The 21,949-nt window shown below is 43.2% G+C and overlaps 1 protein-coding gene across 1 annotated transcript in view; it reads left to right on the forward strand.

Moving 5' to 3' along the window:
- Window positions 1-15,638, forward strand: part of TMC2 (transmembrane channel like 2) — a 110,041-nt gene extending 94,403 nt beyond the window's left edge. The window contains exons 18-21 of the mRNA XM_032142766.2: window positions 7,904-7,982; window positions 9,443-9,560; window positions 13,086-15,514; window positions 15,547-15,638. Coding sequence (XP_031998657.1) covers window positions 7,904-7,982; window positions 9,443-9,560; window positions 13,086-13,303 — 415 coding nt within the window. The 3' untranslated portion in view covers window positions 13,304-15,514; window positions 15,547-15,638. The remainder of the gene's footprint in view (window positions 1-7,903; window positions 7,983-9,442; window positions 9,561-13,085; window positions 15,515-15,546) is intronic.
- Window positions 15,639-21,949: the final 6,311 nt, after the last annotated feature.

Genomic DNA, 21,949 nt, shown 5'->3' on the forward strand with positions numbered 1-21,949 from the left:
ACACTCCACTGAAGCAATCACAAAGGGATACCCAGGTTCAAGAGAAAGAAATATAGACTCATCTCTTGATAAGGCAATGACAAGATTCTAGAAGCACATGTAAGATGGGAGTCATAGTATTGTGGCCATCTTTGGAAAATAGTTTGCCATTGCTAGCTTTGGGCTTTCTCAGGGCTGATTTATTTCAGTTTTGCCCTATTTCCAAGACACTGACCTTTCTCCTACAATGTGATCCTTACTACTGATCACAGTCTTTTAGGGGTCTCAACTGAAAGCCTACAGTGTTTACCAGTTCCCTCCTGTGACAGTTACTACGGGACTTAACGAAGGAGGACCAACACAGAAATGAAGACAAAGAAAAAAGGATTTGTTTTAAAGAACGGGTCAGGGGACTCCTCGCTTCTAGTGAGCAAAGGCAGCCCTGAGCTTCTGCAGCTCTGAGCTTCTACAGCCCTTCGTATTTATTGGGTAGAAAGAGCAGGGAGTAGGAGGTAACGATTGGTCAGCTGCTTGATTGATTACGGGTTCACATCATTGCTAACAGGCCTCAGATGTGCCTGATCACAAGAAACACTGTGCCTGGGGCGTGACTGCCCTCAGCATTCCTTCTGGGTGCCGACATAGTTGTCAGCTTGCCAACATCCTGTATTCATGAGAACAGTTTGCTGTTTACTCATATAGCCTCCAGTGGTATACTGAGTTGATCACGACCCTCATTCTTTCAGCCTCCACCACCCTCCACCTTGGCAGGGCTTGAAACCCATTCTCTCTTTTCCCAATTCTGCAGTCTTTGCTTATTCTCTTTCTCCAGTAGTACTGCTACAGCCACTGTGAAATCTCTGCTCTGCTCTTCAGCCTCCCTGGTGTCATTTTCTTCTGGGCTTCCTGAAGCAGTTGAAGAATTGGTCAATCATTTGAGGGCAATTTGTACACAGAGTTTGGCTTATTTATCTGCAATTTGTTCTTCTCTGGGATTCTGCCCCTCAAGTCCCAGACTCTGGCAGTAATTAACTCTGACCTGCATCTTCTCCACATTGTAAGACTTCCACTTTCTGCTTGGACTCTGCTTCTGGGTCACAAATTGGAAAATACTCTCAGGGAGAAACCCTGGAGGAATGTGGAGCTCACCTCACATGCTTCCCTTCTCTCAAGCATCAAGCCCCTTTAGTCTGCCTGTTTTGTCACTCTCCCATGTCTTAAACTACAGTTTTGTAAATTTTGCTCATCATTTACAGTTGTTTTTCTCTGAAAATATAAGTCCCTCAGTCAAGACCAGATACAAGACCCAATACAAGTCCCTCCGTCAAGACCAGAAAAAGAAGTCTTTGCTTTCTTTGCTTATTTGATTTTCCACAGGGTCAGGTTGCCTAGCACCAAAACAACAACAAAAAAATCTGTGATAATTTTTGTTAGAATTCAGAAAGAAGGCCGGGCATGGTGGCTCACACCTGTAATCCCAGCACTTTTGGAGGCCGAGGCGGGCAGATCACCTGAGGTCAGGAGTTTGAGACCAGCCTGGCCAGCATGGTGAAACCCCGTCTCTACTAAAAATACAAAAATAAGCCAGCTGTGGTGGTGTGTGCCTGTAATCCCAGCTACTTGAGAGGCTGAGGGAGGAGAATCACTTGAACCCAGGAGGAAGAGGTTGCAGTGAGCCAAGACCACGCCACTGCACTCCAGCCTGGACAAGCGAGCGAGACTCTGTCTCAAAAAAAAAAAAATCAGAAAGAATTGGCACGCCTATGTTGTTAAGTTTTCCAATCCAAGAATACTGTATTCCTTATCATTTGTTCATATATGTCTCTCAATAATATTTTTAAGTTTTCTTCATAAATTTCATGCACATTTCTTATTAAATGTATACCTCTGCATTTCATCTTGTTGTTTTTTTTTTTTTTTGAGATGGAGTCTCGCTCTGTCGCCCAGGCTGGAGTGGCGCAATCTCGGCTCACTGCAAGCTCTGCCTCTTGGGTTCACGCCATTCTCCCACCTCAGCCTCCCAAGTAGCTGGGACTACAGGTGCCCGCCACCACGCCCAGCTAATTGTTTTTGTATTTTTTAGTAAAGACGGGGTTTCACCATGTTAGCCAGGATGGTCTCGATCTCCTGACCTCATGATCTGCCTGCCTCGGCCTCCCAAAGTGCTGGGATTACAGGCATGAGCCACCGCGTCTGGCCTCATCTTGTTGTTTTATACTAAATTAGGATAGCTCTTTCATCATACTTTCTAACTAGGTTTTGTTTTTCTATGTAAATGTTATTTATTTTCTATATATAAATTTTGTATTCAGTTACTGATACAGTTAGGCTTTGTGTCCCCATCCACATTTCATCCTGAATTGTAATCCCCATAATCCCCACATTTAAAGGGAGGGACCAGGTGGAGGTATTTGGTTCATGGAGGCAGTTTCCCCCATGCTATTCTTGTGATAGTGAGTGAGTTCTCACAAGATCTGATGGTTTTATAAGGGGCTGTTCCCACTTTGCTCGGCACTTCTCCTTTCCCGCCACTTTGTGAAGAAGGTGCCTTGCTTCCCCTTCACCTTCCACCTGTAAGTTTCCTGAGGCCTCCCCAGCCGTGCTGAACTGTGAGTCAATTAAATCTCTTTCCTTTATAAATTACCAAGTCTTGGGTAGTTCCTTATAGCAATATGAAAACAGGCTAATAAGGCAGGGCGCGGTGGCTCACACCTGTAATCCCAGCACTTTGGGAGGCCGAGGCGGGCAGATCATGAGGTCAGGAGATCGAGACCATCCTGGCTAACAAGGTGAAACCCTGTCTTTACTAAAAATACAAAAAATTAGCTGGGTATGGTGGTGGGCGCTATAGTCCCAGCTACTCAGGAGGCTGAGGCAGGAGAATGGCGTGAACCTGGGAGGCGGAGCTTGCAGTGAGCCGAGATCGGGCCACTGTACTCCAGCCTGGGCGACAGAGTGAGACTCTGTCTCAAAAAAAAGAAAACAGGCTAATACAGTCACCCTATGAGTGTATTGTTTATCATATTTACTCAACCAGAGTTCTTGAATCTTCCAGGTCATTTTCTCATTCGTAAACAATGAAAATGTTATATTTTATTTAATTCTTAGATCTCTTTTTTTCTCTGTAGGATTAATTAGTACCTTCCATGGGAAAAACAAGTTAATTAATATTTGGTGATAAAATATATTTTTGTATTTTTCCTGCATTTACAGGGTGGGGAGTGCTTTTAATGTTTTCAGTTAAGCACAGTGCTGCTTTTTTGGAGGGTTGAGATAAGTATATTCATGAAATAAGGAAGAAAACAACCAGGGAATGTAAGTCATTGTAACATAGGTATAAGAAATCAATAATTAGGAAAGTGGAGTAACTTTCCTAATTATTGATTTCTTACAGAAGTAAAAAAAAAAAAAAAAAAAAAAAAAAAAAAAAAAAAAAGTTTAAAAAAAAAAAAAAAAAAAAAAAAAAAAAAAAAAAAAAAAAAAAAAGTGACCTCAAAAGGTGGTGGTGAATTTAGGGCCACCACTAGCCCATATAGTACCTTGTGCAAATTTTTTAAAGGTGTCCAGTCCTTCAGACAGAGGTAGGCCCATGCCAAGGGGCACATTTGACAAACAGAATATGGATAGATTTCAGCCAACAGTCACCCCCTTAGTCAGGTGCCTTTTGTGCAGTAAACAGCCTGTATAATGGCTATCTAAGCCAGAATCTTTTTCCTTTGGTGTAGACCAGGGGTCATCAAACTGCAGTCCACAAGCTAAATCCAGACCACACTTGATTTTGTTAAATAAAGTTTTATTGGAACACGTTCATGCTCATTCATTTATTTATTATCTATGACTGTTTTTCACAGAAAAAGACAGAATTTACTTGTTGTGATAAGGAATGTATTGTCTAGAAAGACTAAAATATTTATTGCCTGGCCCTCTGCAGAAAAAGTTTGCTGATCCCTAATGCAGACAATAAGGTACCACTTTCAAATATGCTTTGAGACTGAATTTAAAACATGTAATCAGTAAGACAAAAAGTATTTAGAAGAAGAAGGGATTAGGATTGTAGAAGACAATAAATCTTGAACTTGAGCCTTGATAAATTCAAGGCTCAGGAAAAGGAGTTGATTGCATTGGATAGAACTTTTAGAGTTGTTCAAGTCTACTATTTTCTTGTTGACCTTCTAATTGTTTCTATTACTGAAAGTAAAGCACTGAATTTCCAACTATTATTATTGGATTGTCCATTATCTCTCCCTTAAATTCTGTTTTTGCTTCATATGTTTTAAGGCTGTGTTGTTAGGTGCATATATGTTTTTACTTATTACATTTTCTTGATGAAATGACCCTTTTACAATTACAAAATAATCCTATTTGTCTCTAACAATTTCTGTCTTAATATGTTTCCCATCCTTTTACATTCAATCTACTTTTACCTTAAAAATCTGAAGTGTGCCTTTTTAGGCTGGGTGTGGTGGTTCATGCCTGTAATACCAGCACTTTGGGAGGCTGAGGCAGGAAGATTGCTTGAGCCCAGGAGTTTGATACCAGCCTGGACAACATGGCAAGACCCATTTCTACAAAAACTTTAAAAATTAAGTGAGTGTGGTGGCACATGCCTGTAGTTCCAGCTACTTGGGAGGTGACCAAGGTGGAGGATTGCTTGAACCGAAAAGGTTGAGGCTGCAGTGAACCATGTTTGTGCCACTGCATTCCAGCCTGGGTGACAGAGTGAGAACTTCTCTGTAAATAAATAAATGAAATAAAATATAGTGTGCTTCTTTGGAACAGCATATAGCTGAAGCATAGTGTTTATCCATTCTGTCAATCTGTGCTTTTTATATGGAGTGTTTGATTCATTTACATTTAATTACCAATAAGTTAGCATTTATGTCTGCTGTTTTCTATATGTCTTATGTATTTTGTTATTTTATTCCTCTATTACTGCCTTCTTTTGGGTTAAATATTTTAGTATATCATCTTAGTTCCCTTGTCATTTCTTTTACTATATTTTGTTTTAGTTATTTTCTTAGTGATTGCCCTGGAGATTACAATTAATATCTTACAGCAAACTACTTTGGATTAATACCAACTTAATTATAATAGCATACAAAAACCTTGTCCCTATACAACTCCATTCCCTCCTCTCTCCTTCAGGTTGTTTCTGCCATACAAATTATATCTTTATACATTTTATGCCAACTAAATAAGACAGGAGAAAAAAGAGCTACAAAGACTATGTTGATACTAGCTTTTATATTAACCCATGTAGTTACCTTTACCAGTGCTCTTTATTTCTTCATGTAGTTTCAAGTTATTGTGTAGTGTCCTTTCATTTTAACCTAATGAGCTCCGTCTAGCATTTCTTACAGAGTAGGTCTGCTAGTGATTACTTCTCTTGGTTTTTATCTGGGAATGACTTAATTTCTCCTTCATTCTTGAAGAACAGTTTTGCTGGATTTAGAATTTTTGGTTGATAGTCTTTCTCTTTCAATCTTTCAAATATGTCATCCCACTGCCATTTGGCCTCCATGGTTTACATGAAAAAACAATTGACTGTTAATCTTTCTGAGGCTTTCTTGTATATGATTATTTGTTTCTCTCTTTCTGGATTCTCTCTTTGACTATGGCTGTTTTTTTCAATTTGCTATGATATGTCTAGGAATAGATCTCTTTGAGTTTATCCTGCATGGAATTTGTTGAGCTTCCTGTGTAAATTAATACTTTTTCATCATATTTGGGGATGAAATCTGATTAAAAATAGCCATTATTTATTCAAATATTCTTTCTGACCCTTTCTGTCTTTCCTCTCCTCCTCAGATTCCCATTAGGCATGTGTTGATACATTTGATGTTGTCCCATAGGCTGTGTTATTTTACCTCATTCTTTTTTCTTTCTGTTCCTCAGACTGGATAATCTCAATTGATCTATTTTCAAGTTCATTGATTCCTTTTTTTTTTTTTTTTCAAGATAGTGTCTCACTCTGTCACCCAGGCTAGAGTGCAGTGGTGTGATCTTGGCTCACTGCAGCCTCCACTTCCCAGGTTCCAGTGATTCTCCTTCCTCAGCCTGTCGAGTAGCTGGGATTACAGGCATGCACCACCACACCTGGCTAATTTTTGTATTTTTAGTAGAGATGGGTTTCACTATGTTGGCCAGGCTGGTTCTTTCTTCTGTCAACTCAGATATGTTGAGCACCTCCAGGAAATTTATTATTTCAGTTATTGTAGATTTCAACTCCAGAATTTCTATTTGGTTATTTTATTTATTTCTTTTTGCTAATATTCTTTATTTGATGAGACATCATTTTGATACTTTCAGTCCTTTAGAAATGGTTTTCTATAGTTCTTTGATCATATTCTTTGATCATATTTAACATAACTGATTTAAAGTCTTTGTCTCTTACATACAGCATGAAGGTTTCCTCAGAAATGGTTTCTATTGACTACTTTTCCCCCTGTGTATGGGCCAGACTTTCTTCTTTCTTCGTATGTCTTACTAGGTTGTTTTTTTTTTTTTTTTTAACAGAGTCTCACTCTGTTGCCCAGGCTGGAATGCAGTGGCGAGATCTCGGCTCACTGCAACGTCCGCCTCCCGGGCTCAAGCAATTCTCCTGCCCCAGCCTCCCAAGTAGCTGGGATTACAGGTGCCCGCCACTATGCCCAGCTAATTTTTTGTATTTTTAGTAGAGATGGGGTTTCACCATGTTGGCCAGGCTGATCTCAAACTCCTGACTTTGTGATTCACCCGCCTCAGCCTCCCAAAGTGCTGGGATTACAGGTGTGAGCCACTGCACCCAGCCATGTCTTACTAGTTTTTGTTGAAAACTGGGTATCTTAAATAGTATTATATGGCAGCCATGGAAATCAAGTTCACCTCCCTTCCATAGGTTTGTTGTTGTTGCTGTTTGTTGTTATGATTGTTGCTGTTATCCTTGTTTAATAACTTTTCTGAACTAATCATGTAAAGTCTGTTTTCTTTGTTGTGTGTGGCCACTAAAGTCTGTGCTCAGTTAGCTTAGTAGTCACCTACTGACTGGACAGAGATTTTCTTACATACCTGGAACCAGTAAGACTCCCAGTATTTCCCAAGAGGTTCTGTGTATGTTTTGGGGTATGCCTTCAACATTCAACCAGGCAGTTTACAACTCTGCCTTAGCTCTCACTGACTGCTTGTTCAGAGACTCAAGGTTACCAGAGGTGAGAGCTCAAGGCCTTCTCAAGTCTTTCTGGGATATATAAACAGCCCTGGACAGGCACAGAGCCTTACACATCATGCACACAGTTCTCTAGATTCCCAGGAATATTTCAAAGTGTTTTAAAGCCCCCATTGGACATTTCATTCTCCAGTTCTCCTTTTAAGCTTTTTGGTTAGCCTATTGTTTGCCCCAACTGTTACGCAACACTTCACACAGCCGTGATGTTCAACAATTGCCTCTGATTGCTTTTGCCAATCTCAGAGAAAAAGTTCACACTGATTGGGCTCTGAGCCAGGTCAAATAAAGTCTACTCTCTGCTTCATGGTATTTTCATCAAAGCCAATGAGATGGGGTGGGGTGGGGGTGGATTGTGCACATGGCACAGAGCTTGGCACAGGGCAAGTGCCCAGGAAACATGACCAGCTTCTTCTGCAGTCAGTAAACCCTGCCACCCTCTGACCACATCAGATTTCCCAGAAGAGGGATGATTCCTCCAGCCAACCTTTACTGAGCACTCTCAGAGCTAGAGCTATGTAGTTATGCCCACGCATAATAAAACAGAGGGGATGCAGGGGCATCCAGGACCTTCTCCACATTGAGAAAAGAAGATGATAGGACACCCACCCAAAGCCTCAGTAACTATTCCAGGAATCCTGCCTTGATTCCCCAAGAAAGGCGCCCAGCTCCTATCATCTGCCAAGATCACAGGACCATAGGAGGCATGCTTTTCTCTTGCAGCTTGGCCATTTACTACCTGAACTCAGTTTCCAAAAGCCTTTCCCGAGCTAATGCCCAGCTGAGGAAGAAAATCCAAGCGGTGAGTCTGTTGGGAGTTTTTCATCCTGGAGGGTAAAAAGAGATCATGTTTTTGGTTTTTGCTAATTTGCTGTGTGAGCCCAGCTGTGTTATCTAAATGGCTTTCTTCTAAACCAAATCCCAAAATATCTGTATTATAGGAAGTAGCCTTGTGAGATTCAACAGCATGCATTTATATTATTGAGGCTATTTGGTGATTTGTGACAATAATGACTTAAATTTCGAGGGGTTGCTAAAGAACAGGAGAAATTCAGTGAGTTCAACCAATGCTCATACAGAAAAAGCCAGTATCCACAATAATTCCTACAGGTTAAAGTGAATATTTAAATACTAAAAGAAATGTTGTCAAAATCACATATTTCTTGTGCTCTTTAGTCTAAAAGATCTCCTGAGTCCCCTTCACATATGGGAAGCCTCTCTCAACATCCCAGCTGACACCCTATTTCTGACTGCTGTCTCCACACACACACACACACACACACACACACACACACACACACACCCTAAAATTCAGACCCTAACCCTCCCTAAGCCCTGTCCTTGCTTTCTCTGTCCCTCTCCTGGAATGAATCTCATCTGTCTTGCTACTGGTGCCCCCATCCACACCTTCTTCTGGTTTTTTGTTTGTTTTAAGATGGAGTCTCGCTCTGTCGCCAGGCTGGAGTACAGTGGCATGATCTCAGCTCACTGCAACCTGCACCTGCCAGGTTCAAGTGATTCTCCTGCCTCAGCCTCCCAAGTAGCTGGGACTACAGGCGTGCACCACCACACCCAGCTAATTTTTGTATTTTTAGTACATGTGAGCCAGGACGGTCACCATATCTTGACCTCGTGATCTGCCTGCCTCGGCCTCCCAAAGTGCTGGGATTATAGTCATGAGCCACCGTGCCCAGCCCCTTCTTCTGCTAATCTCACTGGGCTCCTGCCCAGGTACAGAAAACCACTGAAACAGAGGATTGGAAAGATCGCTGTCCTCTGGCCACATGTTCCTTCAATTGCTGTGTGAATCTGAGAGCCTCAGGCTGCCCTCTCCAATCAGTTGTGAGGACCAGTAACAGGCAGTTTAAGGTAGTCACCAAGTACTGAAAACAGGCCGGGCATGGTGGCTCACACCTGTAATCCCAGCACTTTGTGAGGCCGAGGCCGGTGGATCACCTCACGTCAGGAGTTGAAGACCAGCTGGGCTAACATGGTGAACGCCTGTCTCTACTGAAAATACAAAAATTAGCCAGGTGTGGTGGTGTACACCTGTAATCCCAGCTACTAGAGAGGCTGAGGGCAGAAGAATCGCTTGAACCCAGGAGGCAGAGATTGCAGTGAGCCAAGTTCACGCCACTGCACTCCAGCCTGGGCAACAGAGTGAGACTCCATCTCAAAAAAAAAAAAAAATCACTGTCAACACCTCTGAGCCTCAAACACCCATTTCCTGGGCCAGCACCAACAGTTCATTATTTCCTGCAGCTCCGTGAAGTTGAGAAGAGCCACAAATCTGTAAAAGGCAAAGCCACAGCCAGAGATTCAGAGGACACACCTAAAAGCAGCTCCAAAAATGCCACCCAGCTCCAACTCACCAAGGAAGGTAAGCTCTTTGTCATAATGATTATGTTTTACAAGGCCACATGGAAAGGTGTAAAGAGCCTATGAAACAGCGTGAAATCAGACTGTTCTGGGATTGAAATCAGATCCTAACAATTATTAGCTTATGAAGTTGGGCAGGTGAATATAGGGGTCAATCATAGCACCTGCCTCATGGGATGGTGAAGATGAGATGAAATCATGCATGTAAAGTGCCTACCAGAATTCCTGGCACAGAGAAGGAGCCAATGAATACCAGCTGGCAGTAGTGCCATCATGCACCCCTTAATAACATTTGGATCAACCATGGATCGCATCTACAACGGTGGCCCAATAAGATTATAATGGAGCTGAAAACTTCCTGTTGCCAAGTGACGTAACTGTCAACATTGTAGCAAAACACATTACTCATGTCTTTGTTGTGAGCTGGTGTAAACAAGCCTGCTGAGCTGCCAGTTATATAAAAGTCTAGGCCGGGCGTGGTGGCTCACGCCTGCAGTCCCAGCACTTTGGGAGGCCAAGGCGGGCAGATCACGAGGTCAGGAGATCGAGACCATCCTGGCTGACATGGCGAAACCCCATCTCTACTAAAAATACAAAAAATTAGCTGGGTGTGGTGGTGGGCACCTGTAGTCCCAGCTGCTTGGGAGGCTGAGGCAGGAGAATGCTGTGAACCCGGGAGGCGGAGCTTGCAGTGAGCCGAGATCATGCCACTGCACTCCAGCCTGGGCAACAGAGCAAGACTCCGTCTCAAAAAAAAAAAAAAATGTCTGGCACATACAATTATATATGGCACAGAATACTTGATAATGATAATAATTATGTTACTGGCTTACATGTTTACTATACTATACTTTTTACTATTATTTTAGAGTAGATTCCTTCTACTTATATAAAAAATAGTTAACTGTAAAACAGCCTCAGGCAGGTCCTTCAGGAGCTATCCCAGAAGAAGGTGTTGTTATCATAGGGGATGACAGCTCCATGTGTGTTACTGCCCCTGAAGACCTTCCAGTGGGACAAGATGTGGAGGTGGAAGACAGTAATATTGATGATCCCAACCCTTTGTAGACCTAGGCTAATGTGTGTGTTGCATCTTAGTTTTTAACAAGAAAAATTTAAAAAGTAAAAAGAAAAAAATTCTTAATTTAAAAACAGAAAAAGCTTATCAAATAAGGATATAAAGAAAAAATATTTTTGTACAGGTGGTCAGTGTATTTGTGTTTTAAGCCAACTGTTATTATAAAAGAGATAAAGTAGAAAAGTTACAATAAGCTAAGGTTTATTATTGAAGAAAGAAAAAAAAATTTTTTTTGAGACAGAGTCTCGCTCTGTCACCCAGGCTGGAATGCAGTGGTGTGATCTCGGCTCACTGCAGCCTCCACCTCCAGGGTTCAAGTGATTCTCCTGCCTCAGCCTCCCAAGTAGCTGGGATTACAGGTGCCCACCACCATGCCTGGCTAAATTTTTGTATTTTTAGTAGAGACAGGGTTTCACTATGTCGGCCAGGCTGTTCTTGAACTCCTGACCTCATGATCCGCCCGCCTCAGCCTCCCAAAGTGCTGGGTTACAGGCCTGAGCCACCGCGCCTGGCCTAGGAAAAATATTTGTAAATTGAGTGTAACCTAAGTGCACAGTGTTTATAAAGTCTACAGTAGTGGCAGTGGTGTCCTAGGCTTTCACATTCACTCATCACCCACTCACTGACTCACCCAGAGCAACTTCCAGTACTGCAAGCTCCATTCATGGTCAGTGCCCTAGACAGGTTTACCATTTGTCATCTTTCATATACTCTACCTTTTCTATGTTTAGATACACAAATATTTACCATTATGTTCCAACTGCCTAAAATATTCAGTACAGTAAGTGTTGTGCAGGTTTATAGTCTAGGAGCAATAGGCTAAACCATATAGCCTATGTGTATAAGAGGCCATGCCACTAGGTTTGGGTAAGTACATTCTATGATGGTCACACAACAACAAAATCACCTAATGATGCATTTCTCAGAATGTATCCGCATCCTTAAGCAACGTATGCTATAGTTTATATTCTCTGAAAAGAGAAGCACTGGAATATCTAGAATAATAGAGTGAGAAAAGTCCACATAAAAAGTTCCCAAGAAAGTATCTTGGGGCTACTGCTCCTTGGCCTTTTGGCTAAGATCAAGTGAAAATATCCTGGGGCTTCAAAGGGCAGTGATCATAGACCACCTCAAATTAGGAGTGAGGAAAGGTCAAGTTGAAAGAGATCATCTCTGAGATGATCCCATTTTCCAAAGATTGTCTCTGTTTTAAAATTAAACAGTGTCTACACGCAGACACTTTAGCCTTGGATGTAAGAAGTGAATGAGATGCATAAGGAATGACTGACAGTTTAGGAATTTGAACTTTATTTTTTTGAGACGGAGTCTCACTCTGTCGCCCAGGCTGGAGTACAGTGGCGCGATCTCTGATCACTGCAACCTCTGCCTTCCAGGTTCAAGCGATTCTCCTGCTCAGCCTTCCGAGTGGCTGGGATTACAAGCACCTGCCACCATGCCTGGCTAATTTTTGTATTTTTAGTAGAGACAGGATTTCACCATGTTGGCCAGGCTGGTCTCAAACTCCTGACCTCAAATGATCAGCCTCAAGTGATCCGCCTCAAACGGCCTCCCAAAGTGCTGGGTTTACAGGCATGAGCCACTGCACCCAGCCTGAACTTTTTTTATATACAAGCATTTCAATTTCTCAGTAACTGGAATTTTATTCATTTTTTTAATTAAGTATTAGCTATAATAAAATGATACTAGCTGCTGCAACAAAGAGGCCCAAAATGGCTAGTGGCTCAGACACCATAAAAGTTCACTTCTCACTCAACACAAAGTCCAAACTGGGTGTTTTCACCTGACAGCCACACGTGCTGATATGGGGACCCTGGCTCTTTCCATCTTGGGGCTCTGCCTGCATCAAGCTAGTGCAAGGGGAAGAGCTTAGGGGACACACCTGGATGTGGTCCCATCAAAGCCTGGAACTCCAGCACAGGCCACACTCATCCACAAGGGAACCAGAGCCCATTTCTGTGTCCCAGAACAAGAGGGACTGGGTTTAGTAAAGAGCAGTCATTGTCCCTAACTTGGAGTTAGAGGAGGGGAAGGAAACAAGTTAATGAAGGATTGGAAAGTAGATCTGATTCCAAACAATTCCCAGAGCCCCTTCCCTTCCATCATCACATTTGACCCCAGCAGTCACCCTGCAAGGCTGCTGTTATTCTTGTCCCAATTTTGTACTCTAGAAAACCCGGGATCAGAGAGTCTAGCCTTAGGCCAGGTTCAAAATCAAGTTCTCTAGCCAGAAGACCATACTCTCCAACAGATGTGTTTATGCAAAAGCCAGGCCAAGGTGACCCCAAGACAGCTGAGTGCAATCCTACAGCTCTCACATCACCAGATAGGACTAAAACCTACACACACCACAGGGCGGCTCCAGAGAGCTCCAATTCAACCTGTACAAAATCTCCCACTTCCTCTTTCTTGTCTTGGTTCGTTTTCCAGAGACCACTCCTCCCTCTGCCAGCCAAAGCCAGGCCATGGAAAAGAAGGCGCAGGGCCCTGGGACCTCCAATTCTGCCAGCAGGACCACACTGCCTGCCTCTGGACACCTTCCTGTATCTTGGCCCCCTGGAATCGGACCAGATTCTGGCCACGCCCCATCTCAGACTCATCCGTGGAGGTCAGCCACTGGGAAGAGTGCTCAGAGACCTCCCCACTGACAGCTAGGACTCCAGGGAGCCTCGACCATAGGGCTGATCCTCAAGTACCCCAGTTTCACACATACCAAACCAAGGTTCTCTCCCTTCTTTCCTCTTACATACATGCTCTCTCTCCTCTCTTGGAATGCATGAACTTTGATTCCTTCAGGCCCTTGTCAGCTACCAAAGGAGGAAGACGGTGGCTTCACTTGTCCTTTAGGGAAGCTGGAGCCATCTCTGCACTAACTGCCCTCCCAAATATCTTGGTTCAGACAGCTCTGAACCCCACACTCACAGTGGCCGACCTTGCCTCTGGATTTTGGGAGTTGGGGAAGGGCCATGACCACCCTTGTAGACTTTTTCCATGGGACACAGTTTAGGACATGGGTTTCTGCCAGCTTCCCTAACCAGGAGGGGGATGCAGAAGGGCCTACATTTCTCAATCCAGAGGAAGTGAGCTGGTTTAAATGAAAGGTCCAGGCCAGGCACAGTGGCTCACACCTGTAGTCCCAGCACTTTGGGAGACCAAGGTGGGTGGATCGCTTGAGCCCAGGAGTTCGAGACCAGCCTAGGCAACGTGGCGAAACCCCATCTCTACAAAAAAATTGGCCAGGCATGGTGGTATGCACCTATAATCCCAGCTACTTGGGAGGCTGAGGCAGAAGGATCACTTGAGCCCAGGAGGCAGAGGTTGCAGTTAGCTAAGATCATGTCACTGCACTCCAGTCTGGGCAACAGAGTGAGACACTGTCTTAACAACAACAAGTCTGGCCAGGAGTGGTGGCTCACACCTGTAATCCCAACACTTTAAGAGGCTGAAGTGGGAGGCCAGGGGTTTAAGATGAGCCTGAGCAACATAGCAAGACCCTTGTCTCTACAAATAAATAAATGAATGAAAGTAAATGAAAGTGAATAAAAATAAAGGTAAATGGACCAAAGACCAGTCATGGAGAGTGGGGATTGGTGGGAAGACTGGTGATACCCCAGTACCCAGCCCAAGGGAAGCTTACACCATGGAGCACAAAACAGGGAGTGAAAACAGTGAATCACAAGAGCAAGTGAGTTGCCCAGTGCCTCTTATCTTGGAAGGAAACCTGCCTTACCCAGGACAGAAAAATCTTTTTCATGCACCAAATTCTAAAAGGAATTTGATAACATGATTATTGTACAAGAGACCTTGAAGATGGTTTCTTTGAAGAGTTTTGCAAAAGGTACAATGCAGAGCATTGTCTCTAGGGATTCTATGTTCACTTAGTGTCATATCATGGTTCTATGCAGAATATTTCTTAGGGGGAAGAAGCCGGGGGCCAGATCATTAAGAAGGCCTTAATGGCAAGGGCAGAGCCTAGGTAGGGTGGGAGTCACAGTCCAGGACTCTGCAACAGCCCAGCTATCTTGCAGACAGCTCCTTCCTTTCCTCCACTCTGTGCTCCCAGGCCCAGGTAAGCAGTGTGGCCTCAGGATGAAGGGACCCTCTCACCCATGTCTCTGAGTGTTCTAAAGAGAGTCAGCCACCTTAACCTCATCAACTGTTACAGCCACCACCCAACCAGGTCCCCAGGGGTTCTCAGGAGAATCCCCCAGACCCAGAAAGTCAGGCAAAGCCCTGGTAGAGAAATGAAGATTTTTACAGCAATTTCATAAGCTGTACAATTAAAATAATTTCTAACTTCCCTCCCAAATCCTTTCCCTTCTCAATCCAGCACCAAAACTTCACATATACAAACTGCAATGGAATAATAGGGACATGTGACCAGGAGAAACAGGATAAATTATTTCACACCAATCTCTCCCGGCAAGGCTAATGAAGATGTTGCAATGCCTGATTTCCATGGAACCCAGGTCCAAGCCCCAAATCCAAAACTGCCTGTGTGTCATATGCCTTCCCCCAAGCTAACCTACCTGAAACCTCAGTACAGTGATCCTGGCACTGTAACCCAACCAGTCAGGACCAGAAGGCCCAAAGATGGCCACCACACCAACACCTGGCTTTCTGCATCAGAATGCCAGGCCCTGAGGCAGGGAACACTCTGCCTGCCTGAGCCATTGGTCCCCTAGTGATTACTGTCAGGCCTCCACTGGTTACTAATGCACATAAATACCCACCACAAACACAAACAAACCATCCTGATCTGATGAAGTGTAATTTCATGTGACGGAATGTATGTGTCATCTAATGCTGCATAACAAATTATTCCCAAAACATAACAGCCTAAGACAATAAACAATTATGTATTATTGTATGTAGTTATTATTGTATGTAGTTATTATTGTATGTAGTTATTATTGTATGTATGTATTATTGTATGTATTATTGTATGTATGTATGTATTATTGTATGTAGTTATTATTGTATGTATGTAGTTTCTGTTCTGTGGGTTACAAATTTGGGAGTGGCTTAACTAGGCAGATGTGGTTCCGGATATTTCAGTCAAATTCTCAGCTAGGGCTACAATTATTGGAAGGTCTGACTGGGACTGAAAGATCTGCTCTCAACATGGCTCACACATGACTATTGGCAGGAGGCTTTTGTTCCTTGCTGGCTATTGATAGGGGACCTTGGTTACTCTCCATGTAGGCCTCTCCGTAGAGCTGCTTGAGTGTCCTCACAACATGGCTGCTGGTTTCCCCCAGAGCAAGTGATCTGAGAGGGAGAGCAAGGAGGAAGCCACAATGCCTATTATGACCTAGTCTCAGAAGTCACACTATCAATTCCACCACGTTTACTCATTAGAACTGAGTCACTAAGTCTAGCTCACACAGGAAGGGAAGGGAATTAGGCTTCACTTCTTGAAGGGAGGGTTACCAAAGAATTTGTGGACATATTTTAACAGAAAATTTTCTAATTCAAATAATTACAAGACCTCTATCAAGAAAACTCTGGCCAGGCATGGTGGCTCATGCCTGTAATCCCAGCACTTTGGGAGGCTGAGGTGCGTGGATCACTTGAGGTCAGAAGTTTGAGACCAGCCTGGCCAACATGGTGAAACCACGTCTCTACTAAAAATACAAAAATTAACCAGGTGTGATGGTGCACTTCTGTAATCCCAGCTACTTGGGAGGCTGAGGCAGGAGAATCGCTTGAACCCGGGAGGCAGAAGTTGCAGTGAGCCGAGATTGTACCACTGTACTCCAGCTTGGGTGACAGAGCGAGACTCCGTCTGAAAAGAAAAGAAAAAAAAGAAAGAAGGAAATTAACCATTTATCCAGAGAAATATAACTGGTGTCCTGCTGATATTACCCTAGTTTGGCTGCGCATTCCTAACTGGAGAGAAATGGAGCAGATGCTGGATTTTATCTGTTGGAAGCTATTTTTGTAGGCTGATCCTTTCACTTCTAATAACCTCAACTTCCATTTCTATTTCCTAAGAGCTCCATAGTACACAGAATCACATAAGTAGAAAGACACTTTAGGTGAAGAAGATCAAAGGGGATACCTGGTCTCCCACTGATTTGCACACTCACAGAAACTAGGGGAAGGGGCTGATGCACCAGCCAGTAAGGTGATCTGGGCAGGTTACCAATAGCACTCACTATGCTGGTAACCCTCAGATCAGTAAAGTCACCTCAGATGTGCTCTGAGTGGGTGGGCAGAGACCCACCCAAAGCTGGAGCACCAAGTTCCTCATGCTCAGTAATGGACAATAAAAAATAAACCCGCCATGCAGAAAGAGACATGTATCTCTCTTGACCTTGGCAGAAAGTAGAGGAGAAAAAGTCTCCATTGAGAAGTTCTAGCCACAAGGCAGCCCTTACACAGAGGCTCTAAATTCATATGCTACAGTTGACACTTGAACAACACTGGGGCTAAGAGTGCTGACCCCGGTGCAGTCAAAAACCCATGTATAGCTTTTGACTTCCCCAGAAATTAACTAATGATAGCCTGCTGCTGAATGGAAGTTTTACTGATAACATAAAGTCAGTTAACACATATGTTATATGTTACATGTATTAATACTGTATTCTTGCAATAGAATAAGCTAGCTAGGAAAAAATGTTATTGAGAAGATCATGAAGAGGAGAAAATATATTTAATATTCATTAAGCAAAAGTGGCTCATCGTAAGTCTTCATCCTTGTCATCTTCATGCTGAGTAGGCTGAGGAGGAGAAGGAGGAAGAAAAGGGCAACCCCTTTTCTGCTGTCTTAGGGGTGGCAGAGATGGAAGAAAATCACATATAAGTGGATCTGTGAAGTTCAAACCCATGTTGTTCAAGGGTCAACTGTATCTGTATGTTCCAAAAAACTCAAATGAAAATTTTAATTTATTTTTTTTCAAGACTTTCAGGCCAGGCGCAATGGCTCACACCTGTAATCCCAGCACTTTGGAAGGCCAAGACGGGTGGATCACAAGGTCAAGAGGTCGAGACCATCCTGTCCAACATGGTGAAACCCCATCTCTACCAAAAATTCAAAAATCAGCTGGGCGTGGTGGCTCATGCCTGTAATCCCAGCTACTCGAGAGGCTGAAGCAGGAGAATCGCTTGAACCCAGGAGGCAGAGGTTGTGGTGAGCCAAGATCGTGCCATTGCACTCCAGCCTGGGCAACAAGAGCAAACCCCGTCTCAGAAAAAAAAAAAAAAAGTGGCATTAGGTTGATAGTGCCTCCAAAACAGGAAAAGGCAAATAAACAAAAATAGCACAACAAATAAAATATAAAGCACATAAGATGAAAGAAATAAACCAAAATATATCAGGAATCAAATAAATGCAAATGGACTAAACTTCTAGACAGAAGGCAAAGACTATCTGATGGAGATTTTAAAATCCTATAAGCTGTTTCCAAGAGATGCCTTTAAAACTAAGGATGGGGCCAGGCATGGTGGCTCATGCCTATAATCCTAGCATTTTGGAAGCTGAGGCAGGTAGATCGCTTCAGCCCAGGAGTTCAAGACCAGCCTGGGCAAAATGGTGATACCCCATTTCTACAAAAAATACAAAAAGTAGCCAGTGCATGCCTGTAGTTCCAACTACTCGGAAGGCTGAGGTGTTAAGGATCGCTTGAGCCCAGGAGGCAGAGGTTGCAGTGAGGCGAGACCACACCACTGCACTACAGCCTGGGTAACAGAGTGAGGGACCCTGTCTCAAAAACAAAAATAAACAAAACTAAAATAGGAACTTTATCCCTTTTGATTCCTAGCGAATAAAAACTGAAGTATAATTTTCAATGGCAAAATCACCAGGTGTGTGAGTACCATCAAATATTCTAAGCAGGTTTGTTTATAGAGTGTGAGGATTGCTATTAAAGACAACTGTCTGCAGTGTTGTGCCAGATACTTTATCTTTCAATATAGTATTAGTTTGAAAAACATGAAGAAAGGCCCAAGGTCATAGTTGGGGTAGATGAGGTATATAGAGCATACAGATAACTCTTTCACTGAACCGTGTCTGGAAAATGGGCCATATAAAACCAACCTCCAAATTTGTCTGTGAAGATTCAACAAGTTGATGGAAGTAAAACTGTAACGTGCCAAGCATTATGCTAAGTACTCAATAAATAACAGATATCATCACAGGCATGGATAAGATCTAACATCCTTGGGCTCAGGGGATAAACACAACAGCATCTTGTGCTCTTTAATCCTAATCAACGGCCAGGCTTCAGAAGCTGCCAGGTCATCACTGCCAAAAAAGACAAGGAATGCTGGGCTAAACCACCTTCCCAAGGTACTTTTCATTCTCCTGTGTCTTTATAAAGAAATGCTGCATATACATGTAACTCACTGCCAAAGAATATTGTAGGGTTTCTTTCCACTTTTGAGAAAAGAGCCCAGGAATTGCTAGAAAGCCTTTTAAATTTTATGAGAATTTTCTCACTCACAAAAGGAGTATAAAGTGCCGCCCTCTTGTGGTAGTTTCATGCAATTTCCTTTCCCGAAGCTCTCCCAAGGCACTGAATTTGTTTGTTTGTTTGTTTGTTTATTTATTTATTTATTTATTTATTTATTTATTTATTTATTTTTGAGATGGAATCTCGCTGTCACCTAGGCTGGAGTGCAGTGGAGCGATCTCGGCTCACTGCAGCCTCCGACTCCCAGGTTCAAGTGATTCTCCTGCCTCAGCCTCCCGAGTAGCTGGGATTACAGGCGCCCACCACCACACCCAGCTAATTTTAGTATTTTTAGTACAGATGGGGTTTCACCATGTTGGCTAGGCTGGTCTCGAACTCCTGACCTCAAGTGATCCACCCACCTCGGCCTTCCAAAGTGTTGGGATTACAGGCGTGAGCCACTGTGCATGGCCTGGCACTGAAATTTAAATAGCACATTCCACTTCCATAGGTCCCCATTAATGTTGCCAGAGTAAAAACCTTGGGCTAATGTACACCAAAATGACATAGTTAGCCATAGGCTGGGCTAAATGAAAAAGGTCAGATGATATAGTATATTGTTCTTCCCAACGGGCAAACAGTCTTATGGACAGAGAAAAAGAAATAGGCCCCACCTGCCACCTGGCTTTAAGGTGGAACCTGGAGCACATCTGTGAAACCCACGGCTCCCACTCAGACCTGCTGTCCCCACAGGACATTTGCTCAGTGGGAGTCCTTTGGGCAATTTGTCCTGCACATCACCTCCAAATTAATCTCCAAACACTGCTTAATGGGAAAGCAAGAGTCTCATCAGACCCAAACCACTCATCCTGACTTTCATTCATGATTTCTTACATTCTAGATCCTTCAGTCTTTTGTCCAACTACTGACCAGGTTGTATTTTACACCTCTAGCAGGTTCTTGTTTCTGGCTTTTGCTTCCACTCTCTTTCCATCCTCCATCTCTAAATGACCTACACACTCTTCTATGAATACCTAAATCCCTTCTTGCCATGAAGTCTACCTCAGGAACACTGGGCCAGATTGTCTTCCGGTCAGCTTGCATACAACTGCATCTTAGCACCTGATTATATTCAGTCTCCCAGGATTGCAAAGTCTCTGAAGTCAGAGGTCATGGGTTAGTACAGGTTGAGTATCCCTTATCTAAAATGCTTGCAACCAGAAGTGTTTTGGATTTCAAATTCTTTTTCAGATTTTAGAATATTTGCATAATACTTACCAGGTCGAGCATCCCTAATTCAAAAATCCAAAATCTAGAACATATAAGGAGCTCAAACAACTGTTTAAGGAAAAAACATAATAATCCAATTTAAAAGTAGGCAAAAGATCTGAATAGACATTTCTCAAAATAAGATATACAGGCCGGGCGTGGTGGCTCACACCTGTAATCCCATCACTTTAGGAGGCCGAGGCAGGCAGATCACCTGAGATCAGGAGTTTGAGACCAGGTTGGCCAACATGGTGAACCCTGTCTCTACTAAAAATACAAAAATCAGCTGGGAGCAGTGGCTCACACCTGTAATCCCAGCACTTTGGGAGGCTGAGGCAGGCAGATCACGAGGTCAGGAGTTTGAGACCAGCCTGGCCAACATGGTGAAACCCTGTCTCTACTAAAAATACAAAAATTAGCTGGGCGTGGTGGCTCACGCCTGTAATCCCAGCACTTTGGGAGGCCAAGGCGGGGGGATCATGAGGTCAGGAGTTTGAGACCAGCCTGGCCAATATGGTGAAATTCTGTCTCTACTAAAAATACAAAAATTAGCCAGGTGTGGTGGTGCCTACCTGTAGTCCCAGCTACCCAGGCGAATGAGGCAGAAGAATCACTTGAACCCAGGAGGCTTCAAGGAGCCGAGATCACACCACTGCACTCCAGCCTGGGCAACAGAGTGAGACTCCATCTCAAAAAAAATAAGAATAAAGAAATAAGATCCTGTTGTTTTCAAAGACAAGGATGGAAATGGAGGTCATTAAGTGAAATAAGCCAGGCACAGAAAGACTAACTTCACATGTTCTTACTTATTTGTGGGAGCTAAAATTAAAACAATTGAACTGATGGAGAGTAGAACGATGGTTATCAGAGGCTAGGAAGGGTAGTGCAGTGGGGAAAGTGGGGATAGTTAATTGGTCCAAAAATATAGTTAGATGAATAAGATCTAGATAGCACAACAGGGTCACTACAGTCAACAATAATTTAATTGTACAATTTAAAATAACTAATAGAGTATAACTGGAATGTCTGTAACACAAAGGATAGATGCTTGAGGTGACAGATACCTCATTTACCCTGACATGATTATTACAAATTGCATGCTGGTATCAAAATATCTCATGTACTCCATAAATATATACATGTACTATGTACCCACAAAAATTAAAAATAAGAAATTTTTAAAACATAAACCAGGAGCAGTGGCTCACATCTGTAATCCCAGCACTTTGGGAGACCAAGGCAGGCAAATCACTTGAGCTCAATAGTTCAAGACCAGCCGGGACAACATGGCAAAACCCTGTCTCTACAGAAAAAATTAGCCAGGCATGGTGGTGCACGTCTGTAGTTCCAGCTACTCAGGAGGCTGAAGTGAGAGGATCTCTTGAGCCCAGGAGGTCGAGGCTGCAGTGAGCTGTGACCGCACCCCTGCACTCCAGCCTGGGTGACAGAGTGAAACCCTGTTTCAAAAAAATAAATCAAAAAAAATAAAGAAAATCCAAAATCTGAGAAGTTCCAATAAACATTTCCTTTGAGGATCATGTCAGCCCTCAAAAAGTTTCAGATTTTAGGGTCAGGCGCGGTGGCTCACACCTGTAATCTCAGCACTTTGGGAAGCCAAAGCGAGTGGAT

Source organism: Hylobates moloch, unplaced genomic scaffold (assembly GCF_009828535.3).
Source record: "Hylobates moloch isolate HMO894 unplaced genomic scaffold, HMol_V3 SCAFFOLD_21, whole genome shotgun sequence".
Classification (NCBI taxonomy): Eukaryota; Metazoa; Chordata; class Mammalia; order Primates; family Hylobatidae; genus Hylobates; species Hylobates moloch.